The 23,144-nt window shown below is 48.0% G+C and overlaps 2 protein-coding genes across 9 annotated transcripts in view; one reads left to right on the top strand and one right to left on the bottom strand.

Moving 5' to 3' along the window:
* The window catches only part of a1cf (apobec1 complementation factor), a 196,629-nt gene that overhangs the window by 146,064 nt on the left and 27,421 nt on the right, over nucleotides 1-23,144 (top strand). The window lies entirely within an intron of this gene.
* The window catches only part of rnls (renalase, FAD-dependent amine oxidase), a 43,491-nt gene continuing 20,614 nt past the window's right edge, over nucleotides 268-23,144 (bottom strand). For 5 of the 6 annotated variants that reach the window (XM_048987508.1, XM_048987510.1, XM_048987511.1 and 2 more), the window contains 3 exons: nucleotides 8,151-8,324; nucleotides 5,523-5,698; nucleotides 268-980 (listed from right to left, as the gene is read on the bottom strand). In XM_048987508.1, the coding sequence (XP_048843465.1) occupies nucleotides 828-980; nucleotides 5,523-5,698; nucleotides 8,151-8,324 (503 nt within the window). In that variant the 3' untranslated portion in view covers nucleotides 268-827. The remainder of the gene's footprint in view (nucleotides 981-5,522; nucleotides 5,699-8,150; nucleotides 8,325-23,144) is intronic. The other variant, XM_048987513.1, reaches the window with a different exon arrangement.

Below are 23,144 nucleotides of genomic sequence, written 5' to 3'. Positions count from 1 at the left end.
TCAACCAGGGAGTCCAAAGTCACAACGTCTGAGTGAAGACTCAGAGAAATGATCTCTTCAGATTTCAAAGCTGATATTTGGATTTAAGATGATCACCAGTGTTGCAGCACGATGACAATCTAATAACACATTCGGATGCAGATATTTTTATATGTGCAAAGGTACCTTTACCTAAGGCTACTTATGGGCAAAGGTACCTTTATTCAAACACCAACCAAGTTCTGCATGTCACATCTCCATGGAAGAAAGCCTTGCACATAACTGAAACACAGTCAGATTATTTTATTTGTTTATAAAAGGACGTCCTGGATGGGATGCCGGTCCATCACAGGGCACGGGCTGGGGACACCTTGGATGGGATGCCACTGAAATGGGAACCTACTTCCCGCTGTAGAAGGAACTCCCAACTCTCATATCATTTTTTGGGTTGTGTGTGATAGAGACATAGAGAACACTCACCTAATCATTGGCAGGCCTTAAGCACTAATGCACCCTGACACCAACTGGGGTTCCCTGACAAATCCACACCCCCTCCTCATGGTGACGCATGCTGCAGTATGTAATGGAGACTTTCAAACATGTTCCAAGCATGAAGAAACATCAAGACACATGTGCAGGAACTGCAGGAAAGGGTGAAAGTGTCACTGCGAGGTTGACGACAATGACCCTAACGTCAAAGTCATGTTTCATGAAGATCTCGTCCTTTTCCGACATCCAGACCCAGCAAGAACCAAATGACCCTCCCAGGACAGATATCCTGGTGACTTGTACCACTTTTCATCCATGAGTATGCCCACCCCCCCCCTCCAGATTGAACCCCCCAATCTTCAAAGTGAGGACTTCAGAATCTCAACAACTTTCAGTGCTGACTCGATACAGCCATCGAAGTTGGAGTTTGTGAATCCGTCGCCCCCACACACCAGTAAGGGACTCAGGTGAAGAGTGATCTGCCCCAGACTGCCGTCCACCACGTTCACCACCTAAATGGGGAGGAGACCGACAAGATAGCATCACCATGGCGATGACAGCTGTTGCCTTGCTAATAGCAAAAGGATCGCAGCTTCCCCAGTACCAGCAGAACCCAGTATTTTTCTGGCACCTCAAATATTTTTCCCTGATGGCCAAATTCCATCAGCAACATGAAACCAAGATGTGTCTGAAAAAAATGCCCACAGACAAAATTTGCTGATCGGGGGAGAAGTGGATCATCTGGTCCAGATTCAAAAGTCTGCGAGATGACCGTGGTCTAATCCATTGGCTGCCCGTATAGCTATGTTTCTATGAAACACTGAGATCCCTACCCTTCTGGTGAGGAAGATCAACAGCTAGGCTTTCTTAAGGGAAGCAGCGCATGATTATTGCTGGGAACCATGTGAAAAGTTGCCCTAAGCTCCCTAAGCGAGGAGGGGGAGGTGAGGAGGGACACGGTGAGGCTTCCAGAGGAGTGAGACAGTCCCGGGACAGGGGAGACACTTCTGATGTAATCTGGTTGGGGGTGGGGGGGCATTCAGTTATAGGGCAGAGAAGTCAGCTCGTCTCACCGCCAGGAACGATGCCGAGAGATAAATAATTACGAAAGCCTGGGGCCCCGATGTCGTGGGAGACGCCTCGCCGAAATGCACGTTTATTTCGGGACGCTTCTCCGGGAGTTCTTCGGAAACGAGCAGATTCTGCAGCGCAGGCAGAAAGCCGCTCACTTTAACCCAGACAAAACACCACCACTCGCTGTTTTGTTTTACGGTCATTATATGCTCACTGTTTTCCCCGTGAAAATATGTTCATTTCTTGTGAAATAAGTTCATTTACAAGGGTGCAAAAAAAACACCATCAGTATATATCCAAGAGTCACACAATGCCAAAACAATCTAAAAATATTTAAAATCTGTTTACTTACACCCCTACCAACATTTATCTGCATTCACAGATGATTCAGTCCAATTCTGTAGAAGCTAAGGGTGAAACATCTTATTATTATGTAAAGGATATAGGATATCTACCATTTTCAGAGGCTCTTAGATTGAAGTGATGTTTAATCATTAAAACCCATCTACAGCTGAGTTCCTCAGTTTCCTACAGGCGTGGGTGCGTACGTTTGCGTGTTTGAGCTGGACATCCTGTTGGCGCGCCAAGTCACATGACACACTGCAGCCTTCACGGCAATATGGCCAAGGGAGTGATGCGGGCGCCGGCGATAGTGAGGAAGCTTGTCGGGGGAAGCGCTCCTCCAGGTCACCAGTCTGGGGTGCCTGTCTGCTACCATGTCAGTCTCAGTCAGTGCTATGTGCGAAACACCTGTGGGGACCTAGACAACCACATGCCCCTCCAACCCCTGCTCCCCGGAGACAGCCAGCATGGATAAGGAGACCCATGGCTACCAGGGTTGGGGGGGGTGGGGGGGGGTGGTGACAAGTTGTTGATCGGGGGGGGGGGGGGGAGTTATCGATTGTTATGGTGTCAACCTGGAGTTGGGGGGGGGGGGGGTAATGGTAAAAGTGATTAACCTGGGGGGGTGGTACAAGTTGTCAACCTGGGGTGGGGGGTGTTACATGCTGGCCTTGCCAATTGCACATCTTGCCCTCGCCAGGACGCACCCCTTAGCCTCAGCCATGGACCCGCAGGCACCGCCCGTGCCCGCCTACACCAAAATTTTGCACCAGGATGGGCGGAGCTGTCCCGAGCCGCGGGGAGGCAAGCCGGCTCACGGAGGGTTCCTCGTCCGGAGGCCTCTCGCTGGCCAGCGTCGGCGCCGGTCTTTCTCAGCCGCATTTTATTTGAAATGGATGCTGACAGGGAGTCCCGTGAAACCGGGTCCTCAAAGAAGCTTTTGCGTGATCCCAGACCGGCCCATCTGGTATTGTTCTGGAAAATGGACGCTCGCCGCTGCCGAATATAGAGCTTTTAATAACTGAAGAGGCTTGTTAAGTACAGAAACACAGCCAGTGCTCAGGACGCGACAGACATGAATAAAATTCAGCGTGGGTAATCTGGGCCCGCTCAGCTAACGGCCACAGTCAGCCGGGCCGGGACTGGGAGGGTGGCTGGGAATCTCCTGTGCCTTGTGCTATCACTCAGTAGTTGGCAATGCAATCCAAGGGTAAATTTAATACGTGTGAATCAAAGGGTGGAGGGGAGGTGGGTGTATTTGGCTGACCGCCGATCATGTGAATGGCCGAGCGTTCACCATCAATACCGTGCGGGATCCGGCCATGTTTAAATTCAGGACGAAAATTTAGTGCGGTAATGACTTCTTCAAGTAAACACATTCCATGCTGGTGCACGCCCGATTCAATGGCTTCGGCTGCCCCAAGACGTTTAAGATAAACATCGAGGTACATTTCGGTAGTGTAGGGAAATAGTGTCCATTTCCTGGAGCTTTTAATAGGCGTCGTTAGACTATCTGTTACTATTTGCCCTAAGGTTTTTCCCTTTAAATGGTAATCTCTCTGTAAATCAATTGATGAATGTGATTGCTGACAACAGGCCAAGAAAAGACTGTTTGGTTTTCTGTAGTGGCGAGTTGATGTTAGAGGATCTGACCCATCTGCCCCGCTGTCCCGTAACTCAGCTTTACTGCGCGTGTACGTGATTGCCCGTCGGTAGCTGGACGCGGATGGAGCGAGGCCTGTTTCGATAGATATTAAGTGTAGCGCCATCGCAAACTAATTAAACGATCAGTGCTGCAGACAGTGAGGGGCGGTCAGGTGTTGCAGCCTTAAAGACACGCAGCCACCGCCGTGGTGGAACCCAGATACGGAGTACCAGGAGCCAATCATGGAGAGCGTGACCGCATCATGCTGGGGATACACGAAGGAAGGTGCCGGAGCGTCGATGAGGTCAGGATGCTGGAACGAGGAGGTTTTGTAATGAGGCTGGCGTGAAAGCCACACGAAAGCGAGGAGGATGTCACCAGCCACGATCTTTGAGGCCAATCAGACAAGGGGAAGTAGACCTGGTTTGATGAGAGCTTGAGGGTTTTATCAGCGTGGGAACTAAAGTGAAGGCAGCCTGGGTCCTTGTGTCTGCTACGACCTGGCCAGTGGGTAATGTAAGCAAACCAAATTCCACCTGCTTGCAGAAGGAAATAAGGGTCCATTATTGAGCTTAAACCCCATAGTCAGAGTCTAGTTTAGGAGAGCAACCTACAGCATAAAAAACTGCTACAACAACCAGAAAAAAACTGTGGCCCTCCTACAACTTGAGCCCCTGGGCTACAGCCCAAGTTAACTTGTACATAAATGCGATTTTTAGGAATCGAACCAAGAAGCTAATGATACTAACGAGGCCAACATTGGTATTTTTTGGGGGGGGGGGAGTGCCGAGACCCACTGGGGGGTGCACACAGAGCATTCTCACATCTGCTGTAAGTGGAGAAAGCCTGTTACGGCAAAGACTGGAGATCTGCTCCACGGAAGATACCGATGTTACAGATAGGTGCCCCTTTGTAGCTGAGATGAGACGTCAGAGATTACGAAATAAAGGCTGCTTTAAATCTGCGGCATGAAAGAGATTTCCCCTCCCCAACAATAAAATTCATTATGTTACTGCTGAATCCCAATATTCATGGGAGGCATCCTTCCTGGCCTTCGGAAAGGGCCGAAATCTGAGGCATCAGCCCCCGACGCATCAACACATACAGGGATAGGGGCAGACTCGCATTATCACTGGCACCTAAGCCTCACTTTCTGTACAAGTAAATGATGAGGAGAGGCGCCCCCTGCTGGGATCGCGGTATTCCCACCCCCCTCCCCCCGGCGGGCAGGGTGTGTGGAGTGTCACACAGATGTTTGGCGTCCTTTGACCCCGCCACCATGGCTTTTCGTCGGCGGCCCGGAGGGGGGGTGGGGGGGGGATGTTGTGGGTGGTGATAGAACCTTGTGTGGGAAAGGCAGAGTGTCACAGCTGTCTGGGGGGGGGCGTAGGAGCAGAGGACAGAGGAGACACACCCACCGTGTCATCTAGCTTCTCACGGCTGGGGGGGGTATCCCTTCAGGGAGGGAGCGTCGCCCGGAAACTGGTATCCTTGCATGCGCGGATGCAGGAGCTCATGCGATCCCAGAGCTGTTGTAGCTGCGACACGCCGGGGCGGGAATTCTCTCCCTTTGCTCGGTACGATCGCAGCATGTTCCGCTTTCATTATCAAAGGAATGCGGGCTGTCTGGTAACTTTTAAAGTATAAAAGCCCCAGAAATCACTGCCACGTCACCGTATGTGGGCACAGATGACATTTGTGCAGTGAGCCGATCTAGTTCATACTGCAGATGAAAAACTACAGGTAGAAAAAAATCCTTTGTTGGTTTTTTGGCCGCGTTAAACACCCAAGTGACATTCAAAAGTGAGGTCTTGAACAGTGAAGGTCTTTATGCGTGCACTTCTGCCGAGAAATACTGTGTCCCAGCCAAGCAAACAGATACAGCCCGTTAGTGAGCCAACACCATTATCGATGTGAACAGAGGGTAGAGGCACAGGGGAACCATCCCCTAACCCCACCTAGACGGGTTGCTTTTGGCCCCCTCCCCCCTCACCTGTGAGTACCTCCATCTTCGGACCTCAACGCTGGTTGGCTCCGGAAGGCAGGGCAGGATCTTCTGCAGCTCAGCCATGATGAGTGTCTTCACCTCCCCCTCGGCCATCTCCAGGTGGTTCAGGCCGAAAGTTACGCAGGTGTGAACCACGAGGGATGGCCCACTGCTCGGGGACCCTGCATGGGCCGAGAATCGCCTTCATGTCACGCAACCGGATGTGGTCGTATAGCTGTAATGATAACCTTAATGTAACCATTTCAGCGCTTATTCAAAGAAATGCAATGTAAGTTCACCATAATATACCCAGAAAGATGTCAATAATAAGAAATAATGAAGGTTTCATAACAGAACCATGTGACAGACTGTTAGGAGGAAGGAATAGACACTATAATGTTGGGGGGTGTAGATGAGATTGACCAAAACCGCAGAGGATGGAAACGGTTAAATACAAAAGTCAGCCGCCAGGTCATTTATAGGACCAGTACACGTAACTCAATTAAAATTTCAAAGCTAGATACCTAAATCTGTAAGAAGTTCTCTCACTGGATGACACTAAGTAACACCCCCCCCCCCCCCCCCCACCATCCTCCGCGTGCTGATTTACTTTTGTGGCTGACATCATCTTCCAGCTCTAAACTTTGCTAGCTATTGGATTTCCGGCAAAACGGTTTGAGATCCCTGGACTCGAGCCTGGGGGCCTAAGCTAATTTATTAGCCCTTTACATAGTGTTGTCATCGCCCTAATGACATTACCCTAAAATGCATTTAAGCCGATTGTAAAGAGTGACGACGGGCAGCGAGGGGATCCGAGTCTTCGCCTGCCGTCATTCTAAGGTTAGCGATTGCTTCCCGTTCAGGTGGTCCTACACCTGGTTGGAGATTGCTTATCGGCGATTGTCATTTTCAGGTCCGGGGATGAATGTGACCCACAGTGCTGGAGTACCTAATGCAAGAACCAAGTATCCTGTAAGGTTTGGAACCGGATCCCAGTCCACAGTCCATGCTAGAAAGTCATTTGAATTAGGGACAGGCAGATGGCTTTCTGACATGTTAGAGAAAGAGACTGGCCAGTGGGGGGTGCTGTTCCTTGGCTCTGCCTGACCCCTGTCACAGTGAGGCCTCCCACACTGCTCTCTGTTGAGCAGTGAGCCACCGCTAATCAGCTCATTAATCGAAAGAAGTAAGGGAGAGTTGCATATAGATCTGCGGTTGTCTGCCATTACGCCCGAGTGCTAGGCTAACCTGAGAGAGAGTGAAAAGGAGACAGGGAGAGAGATAGAGAGAGGGTGGGAGGCTGAGGGACAGACAGACAAATAGAGGGAGAGAGAAAGGGAGATAAGGAGGAGGACAGAGAGCAGGCAGTGGTGTGTGGGCGAGAGATTGGCGACGAGCCGACTCTGAGTCACCATCGAGTCAGAGCGAGAGACATGGAGAGAAAGGCTAAGGTCACTTGGTTCACAGGGTGACAGGAAGAGGCCTCGGTCCCAGAGGCTCAGTCCCAGAGCCTTGCCTTCACACCCCCCTTGCAGAAAAGCAAGAGTTAAGGCTTCTGTGCATCGCAAATGTGCTTCTGTTCTGTACGATTCCAGCCGATTAGCAGAAGTTAGCATGTAAAGCTACATAAATAGCTGACTGGTTCTCACTTCATTCACCTACGCAGCTATTTTGCAGGGGCAGTTGCAGCAGAAAAATTACGGTTCTTCTCTTTGGTATGTGTACCTTCTGCTTGCCGTGGTACTCCAACAGCCGGGCAGAGAGCAGACGCTAACGGTCTTGCTAGTAGCTACACAAGACGAATCACAGCTGTGCAGCCCAACCGTTGACCTCAAAGCAGTAGGGTTGCCAGCTCTTGAGAAATGATGTCTCTTGGTTTGAGGATAGACCTCCTTGCTGTCAGCTAGGGTCCTGGATATGATACACGGCAGGGGAACTCAAAATTAGGGTCTGGAACCTTCCTTCCTGGTTTGGAGACCTCGGGACTATTGTAAGGTAGCGGAAAAACCCACATAGACTTTCATTTCCTAATTCAAAGGCTGAGGGACAGACAGACAAATAGAGGGAGAGAGAAAGGGAAATAAGGAGGAGGACAGAGAGCAGGCAGTGGAGATACAGAAGATGAGGAGGTGGCAGCTAAGAGGCAAATGGCCAGACCTGAAAGAAGAAGAGTTCCTTTACAGTGATGGCATGATATGTGAGGTGGCAGGTACAGGAGTGGTTAGGAAAGCTTGTGTAGGCTTCTTCCACAACCTGGGCAGCACCAGCTGGAGGAATGGTCCCAAGAAGCCAAAGATCCAAAGGACACCCGGAGGCCCGCCCTTGAAGGCACAGACACTGAAACTCTAATTGCTGAATTTACCCTCTGCCTTAAATGAGTGATGAGTCCTGCTGGAGCCAGTTCAATACCGTGGACTTGCTGATGCTCCGCCCTCAAAGTAGACGGTGGTCAGAAAGGCGGAGAGTGGAAAGAAAGGAGCGCTTTAGCTGTCATAAAGATGGTTCCATCGGAAGATGGAACCTGCGCCAGGTGCGTGGGAGTCTCCTGCCCACTTAGTGACGCTCGTCCAGGTGCCGTTTAACCCAGTTAGCTCACGCTACCGCGAAAAGGGCAGAAGCCAGGGATTTGCTGACCCATATCACGCTTTCTGTCATCGACGGAGATGAAGCGGATACAGGAATCGCCCTCGAAGTACTTCATGGCCCACGGGACGTTGATTTGGGTGCCAGCCTTGTAGAAGAGTCCCAGGGCGTAGCGGGAGGAGTAGCTCACTGCTTCGAGCTTCTGTCGCAGACTCCCCTCAATCACTGTGGAAACAGCATGTCGATGGATCAGTGTTTCACCTGGACGCTCCCCCCGGCCGACCCTTGACAATGGTACCTTCCTGCAGTCGGACATATTTGCATTAGATCTAACCAAGTGGTCTTTCACCTGCACTGTAAATAGCAGCTCTACTGCAGCGTATATCGTTTTATATATGGCTTATGCCCTTATATCTGCTTATTTATATGTAAAGTACAATTACAGAACGCTCACGGTGCCAAATTTGGCAGAGATGGATCACTTTCACCCATGACAAAAGCCGAAATGGATTAACCCGAAAGCCATGACGCAACCCCACCCATTCTAACTAATCTCCGTGGCCTGATCACACCCATCTTTTAATCAGTTTGTGGGCAGGGCGTCTGCCCAGATAAAGCTGTCCAGGGTGCACGTAAGCGAGTGCAGCGTGTCTCAGAAGTAATTCGCCGCATCACAAGCATGGGGGTGGCCAGCCCCCTCGCTCATTTCATTCCTAACATCTTGCAGGTCCGTTTTTTTTTCTGTAAAGCGATCCTCGCTTCCTGTCCCAGACATCTGCTGTTTATTGGCCTCTGCTGCTCCGAGTTGGCTCAGCTTGAGTTATTCGGGGACCGTGAGGATTGAGTGCACAGGGGTCAGAGGTCACCCGCATGGATCCATGTACATATTTCAACTAAGTCCCGAGCTGGGGGGGGGGGGGGAATAGAAAGAAAAAGCGAACAAAGATCCGCGAACAAATCCTCCGCCTGGTGTCATGAATTATATATGAACGATCAGGTTTTTCCGGTTACTAAACGTGCGGCTGAGAGACTCGCCGCCGCTGCTCTGTCTGGCGATTTTCTTTTTCTCTCTTTCGTTTCAGAGCACGACTTGTACCGCGCCGTTTCTCCCGCCTGGCTTTCCTACGGCCGGGAATCCGCCACGCCCCCCTGCGTGTCACAGGGGACACTCTACCGAGACGGCACGGGCCCCCGTGGACCCCCACGCAAAGTCAGTATTTGGAAAGCAACCGCCTTCTTCGTGACGCTGCGCCCCGCGAAATTCGTACTTCACACCTTCGCACTTTTTTTCGAGGAGGAGAACAATGTGAGGTCAAAATGCTGTAAGACACCTGCAAAAAAAAAAAAAAAAAAACATGTTTTCTCTTTCACCCACGACAGGGGATACAAAAGCAGCCCAGGGATCACACAGATTTCCCAAGATACGGCTGTAATTATTTCCCGTGCCATCTACAAACATCTGGCTGAGATTAGGAACACCTTGACTGCCCCCCCCCGCTAAACAAATACAAGCTGCGCTGTTTCCTAATACAGTTCATAGCTCGTAACTGACACCTCAGGATGGACTTCATACTGGTGCACATACGTGACACGTGACTCTGGGACCGCATTTCCCATTGCTGGCTGCTAATCACAGTGGCCTCACTTACTTCCCACTGTAGAAGATGTGTTTACATGCCACCTGGCCATACACAGGATGATAGAGTATCACTGTTGGGGAGGTGCATCTGAGACCATACGGGAATGGGGTGCTGAGAGCCCCCACCATGTATCACACCCAGGACCCTGGATTTGTATATATATTATACACACCCCCTATATTACTGAAAGCCCCCTATATTACAGACACCCCCTATATTACTTACTGACACCTATATTCCTGTATTACTGACAGACGCCTATATTCCTGTCTGACTAACATACGCCTGTATTCTTGTATTACTAACAGACGTCTGTATTACTAACAGACACCTATATTCCTGTATTACTGACAGATGCCTGTATTCCTGTATTACTAACAGACACCTATATTCCTGTATTACTGACAGACGCCTATATTCCTATATTACTGACAGATGCCTATATTCCTGTATTACTCACAGACACCTATATTCCTGTATTACTGACAGATGCCTGTATTCCTGTATTACTGACAGACACCTATATTCCTGTATTACTGACAGATGCCTGTATTCCTGTATTACTGACAGACGCCTATATTCCTGTATTACTGAGATGCCTATATTCCTGTATTACTGACAGATGCCTGTATTCCTGTATTACTCACAGACACCTATATTCCTGTATTACTGACAGATGCCTGTATTCCTGTATTACTGACAGACACCTATATTCCTGTATTACTGACAGATGCCTGTATTCCTGTATTACTGACAGACACCTATATTCCTGTATTACTGACAGATGCCTGTATTCCTGTATTACTGACAGACACCTATATTCCTGTATTACTGACAGATGCCTGTATTCCTGTATTACTAACAGACACCTATATTCCTGTATTACTGACAGACGCCTATATTCCTATATTACTGACAGATGCCTATATTCCTGTATTACTCACAGACACCTATATTCCTGTATTACTGACAGATGCCTGTATTCCTGTATTACTAACAGACACCTATATTCCTGTATTACTGACAGACGCCTATATTCCTATATTACTGACAGATGCCTATATTCCTGTATTACTCACAGACACCTATATTCCTGTATTACTGACAGATGCCTGTATTCCTGTATTACTGACAGACACCTATATTCCTGTATTACTGACAGATGCCTGTATTCCTGTATTACTGACAGACGCCTATATTCCTGTATTACTGAGATGCCTATATTCCTGTATTACTGACAGATGCCTGTATTCCTGTATTACTCACAGACACCTATATTCCTGTATTACTGACAGATGCCTGTATTCCTGTATTACTGACAGACACCTATATTCCTGTATTACTGACAGATGCCTGTATTCCTGTATTACTAACAGACACCTATATTCCTGTATTACTGACAGACGCCTATATTCCTATATTACTGACAGATGCCTATATTCCTGTATTACTCACAGACACCTATATTCCTGTATTACTGACAGATGCCTGTATTCCTGTATTACTGACAGACACCTATATTCCTGTATTACTGACAGATGCCTGTATTCCTGTATTACTGACAGACGCCTATATTCCTGTATTACTGAAATGCCTATATTCCTGTATTACTGACAGATGCCTGTATTCCTGTATTACTCACAGACACCTATATTCCTGTATTACTGACAGATGCCTGTATTCCTGTATTACTGACAGACACCTATATTCCTGTATTACTGACAGATGCCTGTATTCCTGTATTACTGACAGACACCTATATTCCTGTATCACTGAGATGCCTATATTCCTGTATTACTGACAGACGCCTGTATTCCTGTATTACTCACAGACACCTATACTCCTGTCCAGCTGCAGACCGCATTTATAGCACTAAGCAAGAAAAAAGAAACAAGAAAATGACCTGGGGAGTATTTCCATTCCAGTCATAATGATTTTATTTCTGCCTAAAAAAAGTAACCCTGCATAATTTTCTCTCATTGACTTCAGGGAATTCAGAACATATGCATTTCCCTGTTTTATATCGCAACTATTGGCAGCATGTGAGCGTTGCCGTCGGCCTCGACTTGCTGCCCACACGTGAACGATATTTTGTTTATACATTCCTGGATTCCATCCTAATCGCTTTCGTAGCCTGATTACACTCGCACGCCTGGTGCAGAACCACCTGTGCCAGCACGCGCAGGCACTAATTATTTAGTGGATATAAGTAAGAGTGGCCTCACGCCCCCGGGGCATTGGGTCCCGCCCCCACGCTGCGTATGCAGCTCTCTGGATGTTTTATCTGAGTTTCTTCCAGCTGTTCTTGCTCCCCCCTACAGTCCAAAGACTTGCAGTGAGGCGAGCTGGCGATTCTCTATCATCGCTATGTGAGAACCTGTGCCCTTTGATGGACTGGCATCCTGCCCTGGCTGTGCCACATCCTATACCCCCGCTTCACCCATCAGTGCTCTCTTCCTACCCATCCTTCTACACTCTTCAAACATGTGCATCTGTCCCACGTCATGCAGCTCGCCTCTGGTACCGGGGCGGTGCGGAGGCCGGACTCCAGATGCACCACCTGCAGACCAGAGCCGGTAGGAAATGAAAAGGTGACGTGTCACATGACGACGCCCCTGGGTCCTAAAAGGCCAAGGGTTTCCCCTTATGGAGTAAAGAGCGAGAGCAGCGATGCCGACAGAGCAGGAATGGTCATAGCCGGATGCATTTCAATGCCACATCTTGGCGGTTTCGATGTGACTGCGCCGACTGCCCCCCCCCCACTATAAATCCATCACCATGGGATATTCAAAGGGGGTTACCGCTCCTAGTCCCACCTTACCCTTCGTGGTGGGGGGGGGGGTCTGGTGGGGGCTTTCTAATTGGATATTGATGTGCCCAGGGGCGCAGGAACCGGGAGGAACGGGGGGGGAGTTGAATACCCCCCAATATTTAATTTGGCTTCATTCATCCCTCCAAACCTTTGTATGTAAATTATTCATTTGTGCGCCCCCCCCCCCCCCCCCGTCCCTGAGCTCGCGGGCCCTGGTCCGCCGTTGCGTCCAAGAAAAACGCTCCGCTTCCCGCCAACCGGAGTTAAGATCACACCACCGGCAGCAGGTGCGGGTTTAGCGATGGCGGCGGCGCTGAGGGCAGCAGGAGATGACAAAAAAACACAACTTTCAAAATAACCTTTGCTTCTAAAAACAGCCCCGTGGCAGAAGGGCCCCTTTGCCCGGCCTGACCCCGCGGCCTTGGACAGGGCCCAGTGATGGACACTGTTTAATGTGATAATCCAGGTGCGCTTCAAGCTGAAGTTCACAGGCACGCTACGGTGCCATGGACTGGAAGTATCCATCATTCCTCCCCAGCGACGGTTTATTTCACAGAACTACTTTTATATACTGTGAGGATTTTTAAGTAACACTTTAAATAAAGCAGTCATATAAATGCATTATACATACCCTCATAATGCATTATGATGCATTCATAAAGTATTATAAACATAGCTACAACTATTTATAAAAAGGCATAACACATTATAGCAATGTTCACTGTGCATCATGAATGCTGTCCTATATAATGTACCACAAATACCTTCAAAATACATTATATTGAGCATTATAATTCATTGTGAAGGTCTGTATAGTGCCCTATAGAAGAGAGCATAATGCATAATAAACATGGCTTTGTGTTATGCCATTTTTTAAATATTAATAGCCATGTTTATAATGTTTTATGATTGTATTATAAAGTGTTATGAATGTGTGCATAGATACTTATAAGCATGGGTTGCATAGAAAATGTTAATTTTGCTGAGGGTTCCAACAGTATGTTACCCTCAGCAAAACAAAAACTGGTAACACTTACAGATAAAAAAAACAAGAAAAATACAATCACAGTCTCTTCCATGCTAAACTCTGCTCGTCTGCAGTCCCTCATGCTGAGGTCACTTCCTGTAGGGATTGAAGAGCCTGCTGGCCTTTGCGCCCCCTACGCAGTGTGAGAGTGCTTCGGAGAAGTGGACCTCCACTCCAGGTCTTCCAGATTCAGGGAAAAGGAAGATGGGGGGGGTGGGTGGGGGTGGGCCGTGAGTACAAGAAGGAACTGGCAAGAGAAGGCCTGGCTCAGGCCCAACTATCTCCGGGTTCACATCTGTATTGAATCTGCAGGCCCACACTGGGTTTGGTGTAGCTCACGTCGTGGGCTGCAGCGTTCCTGACGCAGACGCCCATCTCGCACATTCCAGTTCTCGTAAAAATCGGGATAAAAGCGCGACAGGATGGATCCCGTTCACCGGCAACCTGGTTGAGGTCTCGATTTCCGTGGCGTCCTGTTCTGTTTTTGGTTTCGGGGGGGTGGAGGTTGGGTGTCCACCTCGAATCTGCGAGGGAAATATGGACACTCTCTGGCAAGGAGTGACGCTTGATCACATTGCGTTCTGTAGCTAACTGACGCGTCTTAATTTCGGCGTCCCCACATCCCCAAGGAGGACAGACGTCCCAGCAGCCATTTCTGGTCCAAACACCGTGGGACACATCCGCCCCTCTCTGCATTTTCATTTCTATACACAGTTTCTCTTCACTGGAATTACTGTAATTGTTAAGGGTGCGTCCTCCATTATCGAGCGCATTATCACAGCCAGCCTCACATCACCGTGACCGACTCTTCCAGCGAAACCCAGAAATCTTCCTTCCGGCTTTGTAATGTTTTCGGTTCTGCCCCCTTTCCCTGGCCTGAAGGTCTCTGAACGGGGGTCCCAGTTATGCGCCGCCATCCCCTGCCCCGCGTGCCGTCATTGCCAAGGTTACGGCTAGCCACTGTAAATGACCGATACTCCTCGCCATCTGGTGCAAGGGGGCAGTGCACCGAAAGGTGATTAATGGGGCATGAAAGGTGAGGGGGGAGGAAGAGTTATGGGGTACTTCTCCACAAAAAGAAGCATCGTCAGAAATTTGCCCCACCCCCTCACAGCTATTCTGTGACGCTCCATTAGAGCACAGAGAGTACAATATCACACACCCTCTGCTCTGTTCACTGGGCCTGGGGGAGCCCTAGGGGCTGCTGGTGGTTCACGCTCATGCTTACCCAGAGGCTGGCCCAGACTTCCCTGGACCTGCCCCCACCCCTGCCTCCCCACTTCGCCCCCACCCCGCCGGCAACAAGGCTATGCCAGCAGCAGGGAATAAGCGGAGACGTGCATGGCCGATACGAGCATGGCCTCCACGCAGGACTGCCGCATTTTTTTTTGAGTGGGCGAAAAACACGTGAGGCCCATAATCTAGGAGATTTACGGGCACCTTGGGTCCCCCTGGGTTCCACCCACTGGCCCAGCTGAGGAGAAAATGGAGGGAAAGTCAGAAAATGGAGTCAGGGAATTACGGTTATTAATGTGGTTTTCCTGCACGATTTCAGTGCTTTAGAGAAGGATGCTGCGTCGCTGCAGAGTCAGTGGTGTGGAGTCACACCACGGTGACCAGTGACTTATTCATGGCAAGGCCAATCATGGATTCACAGGTACGAGTGACAGAAATGCACGAGGTACCGAGGTCCTCGACGAGGACACCCGTATCTCCTTTACTACGATGCCACAGTTATTCTAGGCCGAACGGAAAATATAAAAGCAGAGACCCTGCATTTTTTGGGGATATAACAGGAAGTCTCTTATTTAATTCCCAGTTCCAGTCACCCCTCAACTGAACAACATCACTGGCGGAACACTCGGAAGTTTCCAGCAGCTCCTACGGGAGCTTACTACTGCGCCGATGGGCTGTAGTGACGACCATCGTGACGCAGACGTCTTTGAGTGGCGGCAGAAACGGGCCGGACACGGCTCTCGAGTTTTCACACACTTCCCACGTTCAGTGTGACGCTGCGCCATCAAATACAACTACAGATTTTACCATGAAGAAAAAAAAAAACATCTCAAGAGTTAAATTCTGCTTAAAATCAGGCAACACGGTTCAAAACCAAACATTATCTTAAATTACCAGGACTCACAGACAAAGATCCCCAGGAGGATTTCAAAGAAAAAAAAGAGAGATGAAGGACTGTTTATTTTTAAAGGAGGGCTGATTTATTTCATGTTAGTATTGTTTAAAGCAACATTGTTAGGAGTCACCACAAAGGGCTATAGGGCTGAGGTTCTCCTGCACTCGTCATTGTTTCTGGTGCCGACCCGGCCTTTACGGGTCCTCTGGGGAGCCAGGCTCCGGCGGCCTGGCACAGAGTCGCGTAGCAAGCCGATTCAGAGTGCGAGAACTCTGCCGTTTCCCAATTTATGATCCCTAGGTCCTTTAAAAGGCTGATTTAATGTTTGCCCAAGAAGGTTCTGGAAGGTCTCCCAAAATCGTGGCTGTTTTCCTAACCTTTAATGCACTTGTAGGTGAACTGTGTCCAACAATAAGTAAAATATTTATCGGGGGCCCTGGACGGGCGATGCGCTGCAGTCCTCCGGGAGAGAGCTGCAGGCCCGCAAGCCGTGCTGCTCCACAGGAAGGGGGCGCCGGTGTGCAGGAACGGCGCCTGCCTTCAGGGCCATGTTTTGGAGCCTGCCCCTCCGAGCGCTAATTTGTCGAAATGACAAACGCTTCACATAATATATTTCAGGAAGCGTTCTACGATGTGATTAAACGAGTTCCCCACCCGTGCCCAGAGCGGGGCTGGATTTCAGTCGCGGGTCCTACAGACTGGGTGGCTGTGGATGCCTGAAAAAAACCTCTCAGTGCGTAATTTCATTGACTCTTTTGACCTGACACTTGTTTTAAATGCCCTTTATTGCGCTAATAAAATCTGACAAGTTCTCAAAAATAAATCTGCGAAAAGAGAGAGGAAAAGGCTATGGAACAAAAAGGCAACTTCTCCAAATTATGGAAATTCCTCTTTTGGTGGGAACAGATTGCAATGACGGCATTGCTCCTCGTCCCCTTAAAACTGAAACTACATTATTCATCCCTGTTACACCCCCAACACCCGCTGCTATGATTCGGGCCCGGCGTAAACCGGAAGGCTTCGAGGACTGTTATTAACGTCTTTGCTGGAGGCCATTTTCCCTGCGCGGACGTCATAATGGCTGCCTTTGTGTGCCGAGGCAAATGAAGGTAGCCTCGCTCTGATGTCAGATAAAAAAACTCGGTATAAATAGCATATTGTGGCACAGGAACTGCGGCTCATATTTTCGCGATATTTAGCACTTAGACCTACACCAAGTGGAGACATTTAGAGCAACAACCTGAAGGTTTCGGCAGTGACGTCAAGCCCGAGTTGGTATTTTTAGTAATAGGTCAAACGTGGTCTGTCAGACTGTTCTTTTTTGGGGCTTGCAAATATAGTATTTGTACCACATACCCACCAGTAATGCAGTATTTCTGGATTTGGCTGTCAAATGCTAAAATGCTATATTTTCCCCATTTAATAAAATTTTTACATGGCCTGCAGACAAAAAAAACTAATTTTAGTGCTAATTAAAGCAAATTTAGGACCAATCACGCTCTGATGTTTCAGATTAACTCAATTTCTCAGGATGCCTTGCCAGGTTAGCAGTAAGTTTCCCACCTATTATATATCAATAATGTCTTTAAGCTAATAGAGCACCCACAATGTCTCAGTCCATCGTTCTGGTGCTACGTTCTGTAGTTGACACAAGCTTCTGATACGTGTAGATGTACTGAACACAGTAACTCCTCTATCTGCACAGATTTTCCTCTGAAGAGAGATAAACATTTAGTACTGCCATCCTCAATGAGTTTCCCCAAATGGTCAAATTCCATCAGCAACACAAAGCCAAGGTTCACTGCGTTTGAAAAAAATTTGCTGAATGGGGGGGGGAGGGGCCTGGATTGGTGGTCATTGAGACAGACCCTCATAGTCACGTAATATTAGGGGCGGGGGGTGGCAACCAGGAATTATAGACGGGCATTACAAAATGAAAGATAAGAGGCAACTGAAAACTAAGAGAAACCAACCGAACCAATTCTGTAGCTTGTGTTTATTGCTATACTCCCTGTTAAAATGCATACTTTAAAAACAATAGCATTCCCATAGCTACGCCGCTTGGACCCCTAGTAATCTCTGAAATGCATTTTTATTTCACTCATTCGTATGCCGTGTCATAAAACGTAAGCCGCTCCTCTCACTTGTAGCTGGGCTGTGAATATGATAACAACAATCTGATCGTATTTAATGGCCTAATAAAAGTCTGCGGACGGCTTACTGTGCCCGAATGAGAGAGGCAGGCCTGACACGCCTGTAAACTCTTTTCCACAATCCCGGCCACATAACAGGGAGGGTCCACACAGGAACAAAAAATTATTTAATAATGGCGTAGAGTTCCGCTGTGTGAGGGGGGTAGCAGGACAGAAGCTCAGACGACGTCGGCTCACGCTCGAAAGGGACGAAAGGACCGCTGCCTGAGACGTGGTGGAGCATAACTCTGGCCGTCGCTGGGATGCGACGTCTCCGCGAAGTGGGAGGCTAAGGTTTACCTGCGACGCTCACGGAGGCTTTCTCGGTGGGGGGGGGGGGGGGGGGGGGGTCCTTTTCAGATTTAATGGGTTAGTTGCGTACAGGATAGAGCACGAGTTATGAGTAATGTATTCTGGGGTTTGAAGAAAGACACAGAGCGTTATTTTCTTGGCCTTTTTCCAGAATGATGGATAAGAAGATCCATAAATCAAAATGTCAGAGATACTAATATTGGTTGCACACATAAACTGTAGATGTTGAACTTGGCAAGGCAGGTACTCCAGGTGCAGAAACGCATGTTTTATTGAGATGTCTCCCAGAACCATTCATTCACCATTCTTCCTCTACAGTTATTTAACATCATATGATCTATTCCCATCTATTTCTTTCTTTTAATACTTTTAACTTATTAACTTAATTTTAGTAAGTATGAATGAAGATATTAATCAGCCTGTGGTTCTCAAGGTCACCTGTGTTTATGGGTTTTCTGTAGCGTGTGGCCATGTCATGAACTTGAGGATGCGCCCTGTGATGGACTGACATCACATCCATGATCTCGCCTGTCTTGTGCCCTGTACTGCCTGTGATAGGTTCCAGGCTCTGGGCTTACCACGACCCTCTACTAGATAAGCAGCATGGAAAATGGATGAATTACCAGCACCAGTCAAAAGTCTGGACACGCCGAGACACCAGCAAAGGTGAGTGATTATGTCGCATCACATGACCTGGCCACCTGACTTAAGCCCAGTAGAAACAGTTTTGGAGGAGTCTGACCAGAGAGTAAAGGAGAAGCGGCCAATGAATGCTCAGCATATGTGGGACCTCCTTCGGAACGGCTGGAAAGGCATCTTAAGAGGCCACCTCCTGAACCTGGCATAGAGGAGACAGTAGGGTCAGTCAGTCCCCGGAGTAATTGAGGTTAAGAGCCTTGCTGAAGGGCCCAATGGTGGGGTCACTCCACCGACCTCGGGATTTGAACCAGCAACCTTCTGAGCTGCCCAACCCCAAAGCAAAAAATTTTTATTCAATACTTTTTTGGCCAGTGCATAATTCCATATGTTATTCCATAGGTTTGACACCTTAATAATTATGCTAAAATAGAGAATATACTACAAATAAACCTTTCTATGGGTAGTGGTGTCCTGACGTTTGACTTGTACTATATTTGCATATAGGTAAAGATATTGTATATAACGTCACAGGCTATTACTGGATAAAAGGTCAGGGATGATGCATGGGTGGAAACACACGTCTCTTCCCCCAATAGGCTGGAAAGGGGAAACAAAGACACAAAAAGGCACCAAATGATGAACTCCAGTGCTACACAGATGACATATTTAAAGGGCTCCTTGACTTCATCACAGTATGACTGTATAACTGTCTCACGGCAGTGTCATGCTAGGAAAGCGTGACTTTGTTTGAGGGAAGGAGTGACTTGACAGGTATCACACGGGCCTTTGTGACCCCGCCAAGGAAAATGAGACACCTGAGGTGGGGGTCAGTGGGCTACGCCCACGAGTCAGGTGCACTTTACCCATCAGCCCCTGGAAGATTATGAACAGCGCAAGAGCTATGTGTGGAGCGGGAAAAAACCATGTGCAATCGTCCCTGGGAAAGTCACATGAACACACTGCATAAGTCATCGCCGTCGGACGTTCTAGTCCAGGCGATGCGTCGTCTTGCAGCCCTCTGTGTCTCCACGAGGACCCGCAGGTTGGGGCAATTCTATGATTTTTTTTTTACGGTGGGAGGCATAAGAGAAGTCATAACCTACTCATTAGCCAATGATGTGTTTTGAATTGGTGAGTGCCAGAGGAGGAGGTACTCCAACAGGCCAATGAGCTTTCAGCTGGGCCCAGTGGACCCGCCCCTGTATACACCCCAGCCCACAGGCTTTGAGGCCCCTTGCAGAGAAGTTACGTGGATCTGTATCCATACAGGCATCCAGTTGTTTCTTTTTTTAGCTTGGTAATTTAGTGCCTATTACCGTATCACACCAAAAATCTCCTTTTAAAGGTACACCACAGAAACCCTTGCAAAATATTGAGTAAGCTATTTATCATGTATTATACAGCCACGAAACAGGAATATTGCCAAACCTGGTAAATACCAAACTGGGCAGGTAGCCTGCAATTACTGAGTTCACTACTCCATTGATACAGTGAGCTTCTTAATTTGAGCATGGCCTCGCTAAGCATCGCCAAAGCATGATAAATAAATAAGCAGGCGCGTACGGCTGGCTGGAAAATCCCCGTGCCACGTTTGCGGGGGAGTGGGTGACCCTGGCAGACCCCCCACCCCCCACATCCATGTTTCCACATGGCTGCTTCATACGTGGCCAAATGAAGGTGGGAAAGGATGACAGGAGAGGCCTGAAGGGGAACAGAGGGCTGGCTGGAGTGGCCTTTCACTCAGGCCCATCAGGGCCTCCTAGGTGAGGCCAGAGGTTGCAACTACAGAAGCCCCGAAAGTCCTATAACAGGCTAGCTGGTCATTAATGTGAGGTCATTAATGTGAGGTCATTAATGTGAGGTCATTAATGTGAGGTCATTAAGGGTTACACCGTCTCCCGAGCAACCACTACATGTCAAGATTGGAGGCTACGCTACGCATGGGCCAGGCTCTACCGTACCAAATTAGCTTTAAACGTGGCAGTTCACCCCAAAACTGAAAAAGACATTTTATAAGGGCTTTAGTGCTATCTATGCTGTTCTGTTGGGAGTTGCCCAGTTTTGGAGATATCGGCTGTAACTCAATGGCATTCTTTCTGTGGTGATTAAAGAGCCAAAAAAAAATACATTTGAAGAAAATCCAACGGAAATCATGACCCGGTTGCTAATGATAATCCAAAGACTTTGTAGTGAACAGCTTAATGTAGGAAATATTTTCTTCTACCGAACTCCGCACACCAATCATGTAACCGGGCAGAAGATAGCAGCACGAGCACCCCAGTGTGATTGGTGTGTGGAGTTCAGCAGCAGTCCCAGCAGAACAACCGTGATGGATTGACAACACTAAAGCCCTTCTATAATATTTTTTTTCAGTTTTGACATGAACTGCCCCTTTAACATAAGAATATCCAGAGAATATCCCAAGGAATCTTAGTTTGGTTCACAAAAAGTGGAGCCCATCTCTCTTCCCCAGGCAGTACACTTTAATCTTAAGGACCTATAAGTAATTTATTTAACATATTATTAATCCAGTTTCGGTATGAATGGCCAGATAAAATGTTGTTAAAATGTTGAAATAGGGAGACTAAAAAAACTAACAAACACTAACATTCATGCATGAATACAAAAGCATCATACTAAAAACACTACATTTTGTTTCTTTTATTTCAGCGAACACTGACGTAGGGGAACATCACTGCTAGCTAGCAATGCTGACAGCGTCTCCTAATAAAGTTAGCATCACCAGCTAACAAAGCTAACACCACTAGCTAGCAATGCTGACAGTCTGCAAACAATGCTGACACTGTCTGCTAATAAAGTTAGCATCACCAGCTAACAAAGCTAACACCACTAGCTAACAATGCTGACACTGTCTGCTAATAAAGTTAGCATCACTTGCTAACTTGGAGTTCACAGTTTAATACTAGAAACAAAAAGCTCAGCTACAGTTCTGTATAGTAAGGCTTTCAGCATCATCCTCAGGGGCAAAAAGATGACGCCCCCTTCGATCCTTTCTTTCCCACAAAAGCAGAAATGGGTCTTTTCATGGGCTTGCAGTGCGTGCCAAACTGGAAGAGAGTTTGTATCAGATTCTAATTTTAAAACGCTCTTATTCAGCTCTTCTGTATTGTTGTGGGCCAGTGTTGGCCACCTGTTAGCAATTAAGATACCATATGCAGGAGTAGGGTTAGTGCCATTTTCGGGGGATGGGTTTTTCGAAGGACCCAAAGAAGCACAGCTGGGGGTTAAGCAGTAACTGACACAGAAAACTGGCCAGCAGGTGTCCCTACACTTGGCAGGTGAAGTGTGGTTACCAGTTACCCAGAAGACATAATAATCAATTCAACACACCAAGCTGAAAACTAGTCTTTTCGTCAAAGCTGACAATCGAACTTACCGGTGCAACTACCATATACACCAGGGCTGTTTAATTCGTGGTTCCTCAAGGTCCGAGCCCTGCAGATTTCCCAGCCTTCCCTTACCTATGAGTCAGGTGTGAAATCTCGTTGGCCAATCAGAATCAGTAATTATTAAACTAACAGCCTGGGAGAACTGAAAACAAGGACTGGATTTTGCAATCGAGGGTCTGATTTGTAGAGCCCTGATATACACCTTAGTTATATGTACGGGATTTCGTGTCACGTTTCTCGCCAAGTCAGCAGTTCTACTTTGCCTATGAAACGTTGCGGACAGGTGTACCTGGCAAGTGAAAACAGAGAGTCTTTTTTTGAAGAAAAAGGAGCTCGGTGACACGACGGAGCCCGCCCAAACCCTCAAGGAACGGTTCTTTTAAAATGCCGTGTGTGGAGAACAGAGACTGTGAAAGGTGCTCAGCACTCCTGCTGCTACAGCTGGAGGAAGAACACAGCTCGACCCTGGATTTCGGTACCAGAAACCCCCGGTTGAAATTACTGGGCAAAAAAACAGCCCAGTCATATTTTATTGGGGAGAAAAAATAAGGCCGGAGACGGCAGTGATTTAGGCATGGCGCGGCCTACCTGCTCTGAGTGGATTCATTCATCTGCAGCAAACCACACAACCTCATACGCCTCTCTAATTTCCTACGTGGGAAGGCAAACTATGGCAGAGCGAAGAGTTGGGTTCCATAACCTCTCACTAAAAGGTCTCGACTCCTTCAAATTACGCTATTTAACACCCGATGAAAATGTCCTAGAAACCACACCCTTACCAGAACAACAAACAATGTTCATTGAAATCACAATTTAACAGCATTTTCCCCTGTAAAATAGTGACACAATATGAATAATTATGGATGGATGGATGGATGGATA

The sequence above is a fragment of the Brienomyrus brachyistius genome, chromosome 20, assembly GCF_023856365.1.
Source record: "Brienomyrus brachyistius isolate T26 chromosome 20, BBRACH_0.4, whole genome shotgun sequence".
Classification (NCBI taxonomy): Eukaryota; Metazoa; Chordata; class Actinopteri; order Osteoglossiformes; family Mormyridae; genus Brienomyrus; species Brienomyrus brachyistius.
This window is presented reverse-complemented; position numbering and strand designations above follow the sequence as displayed.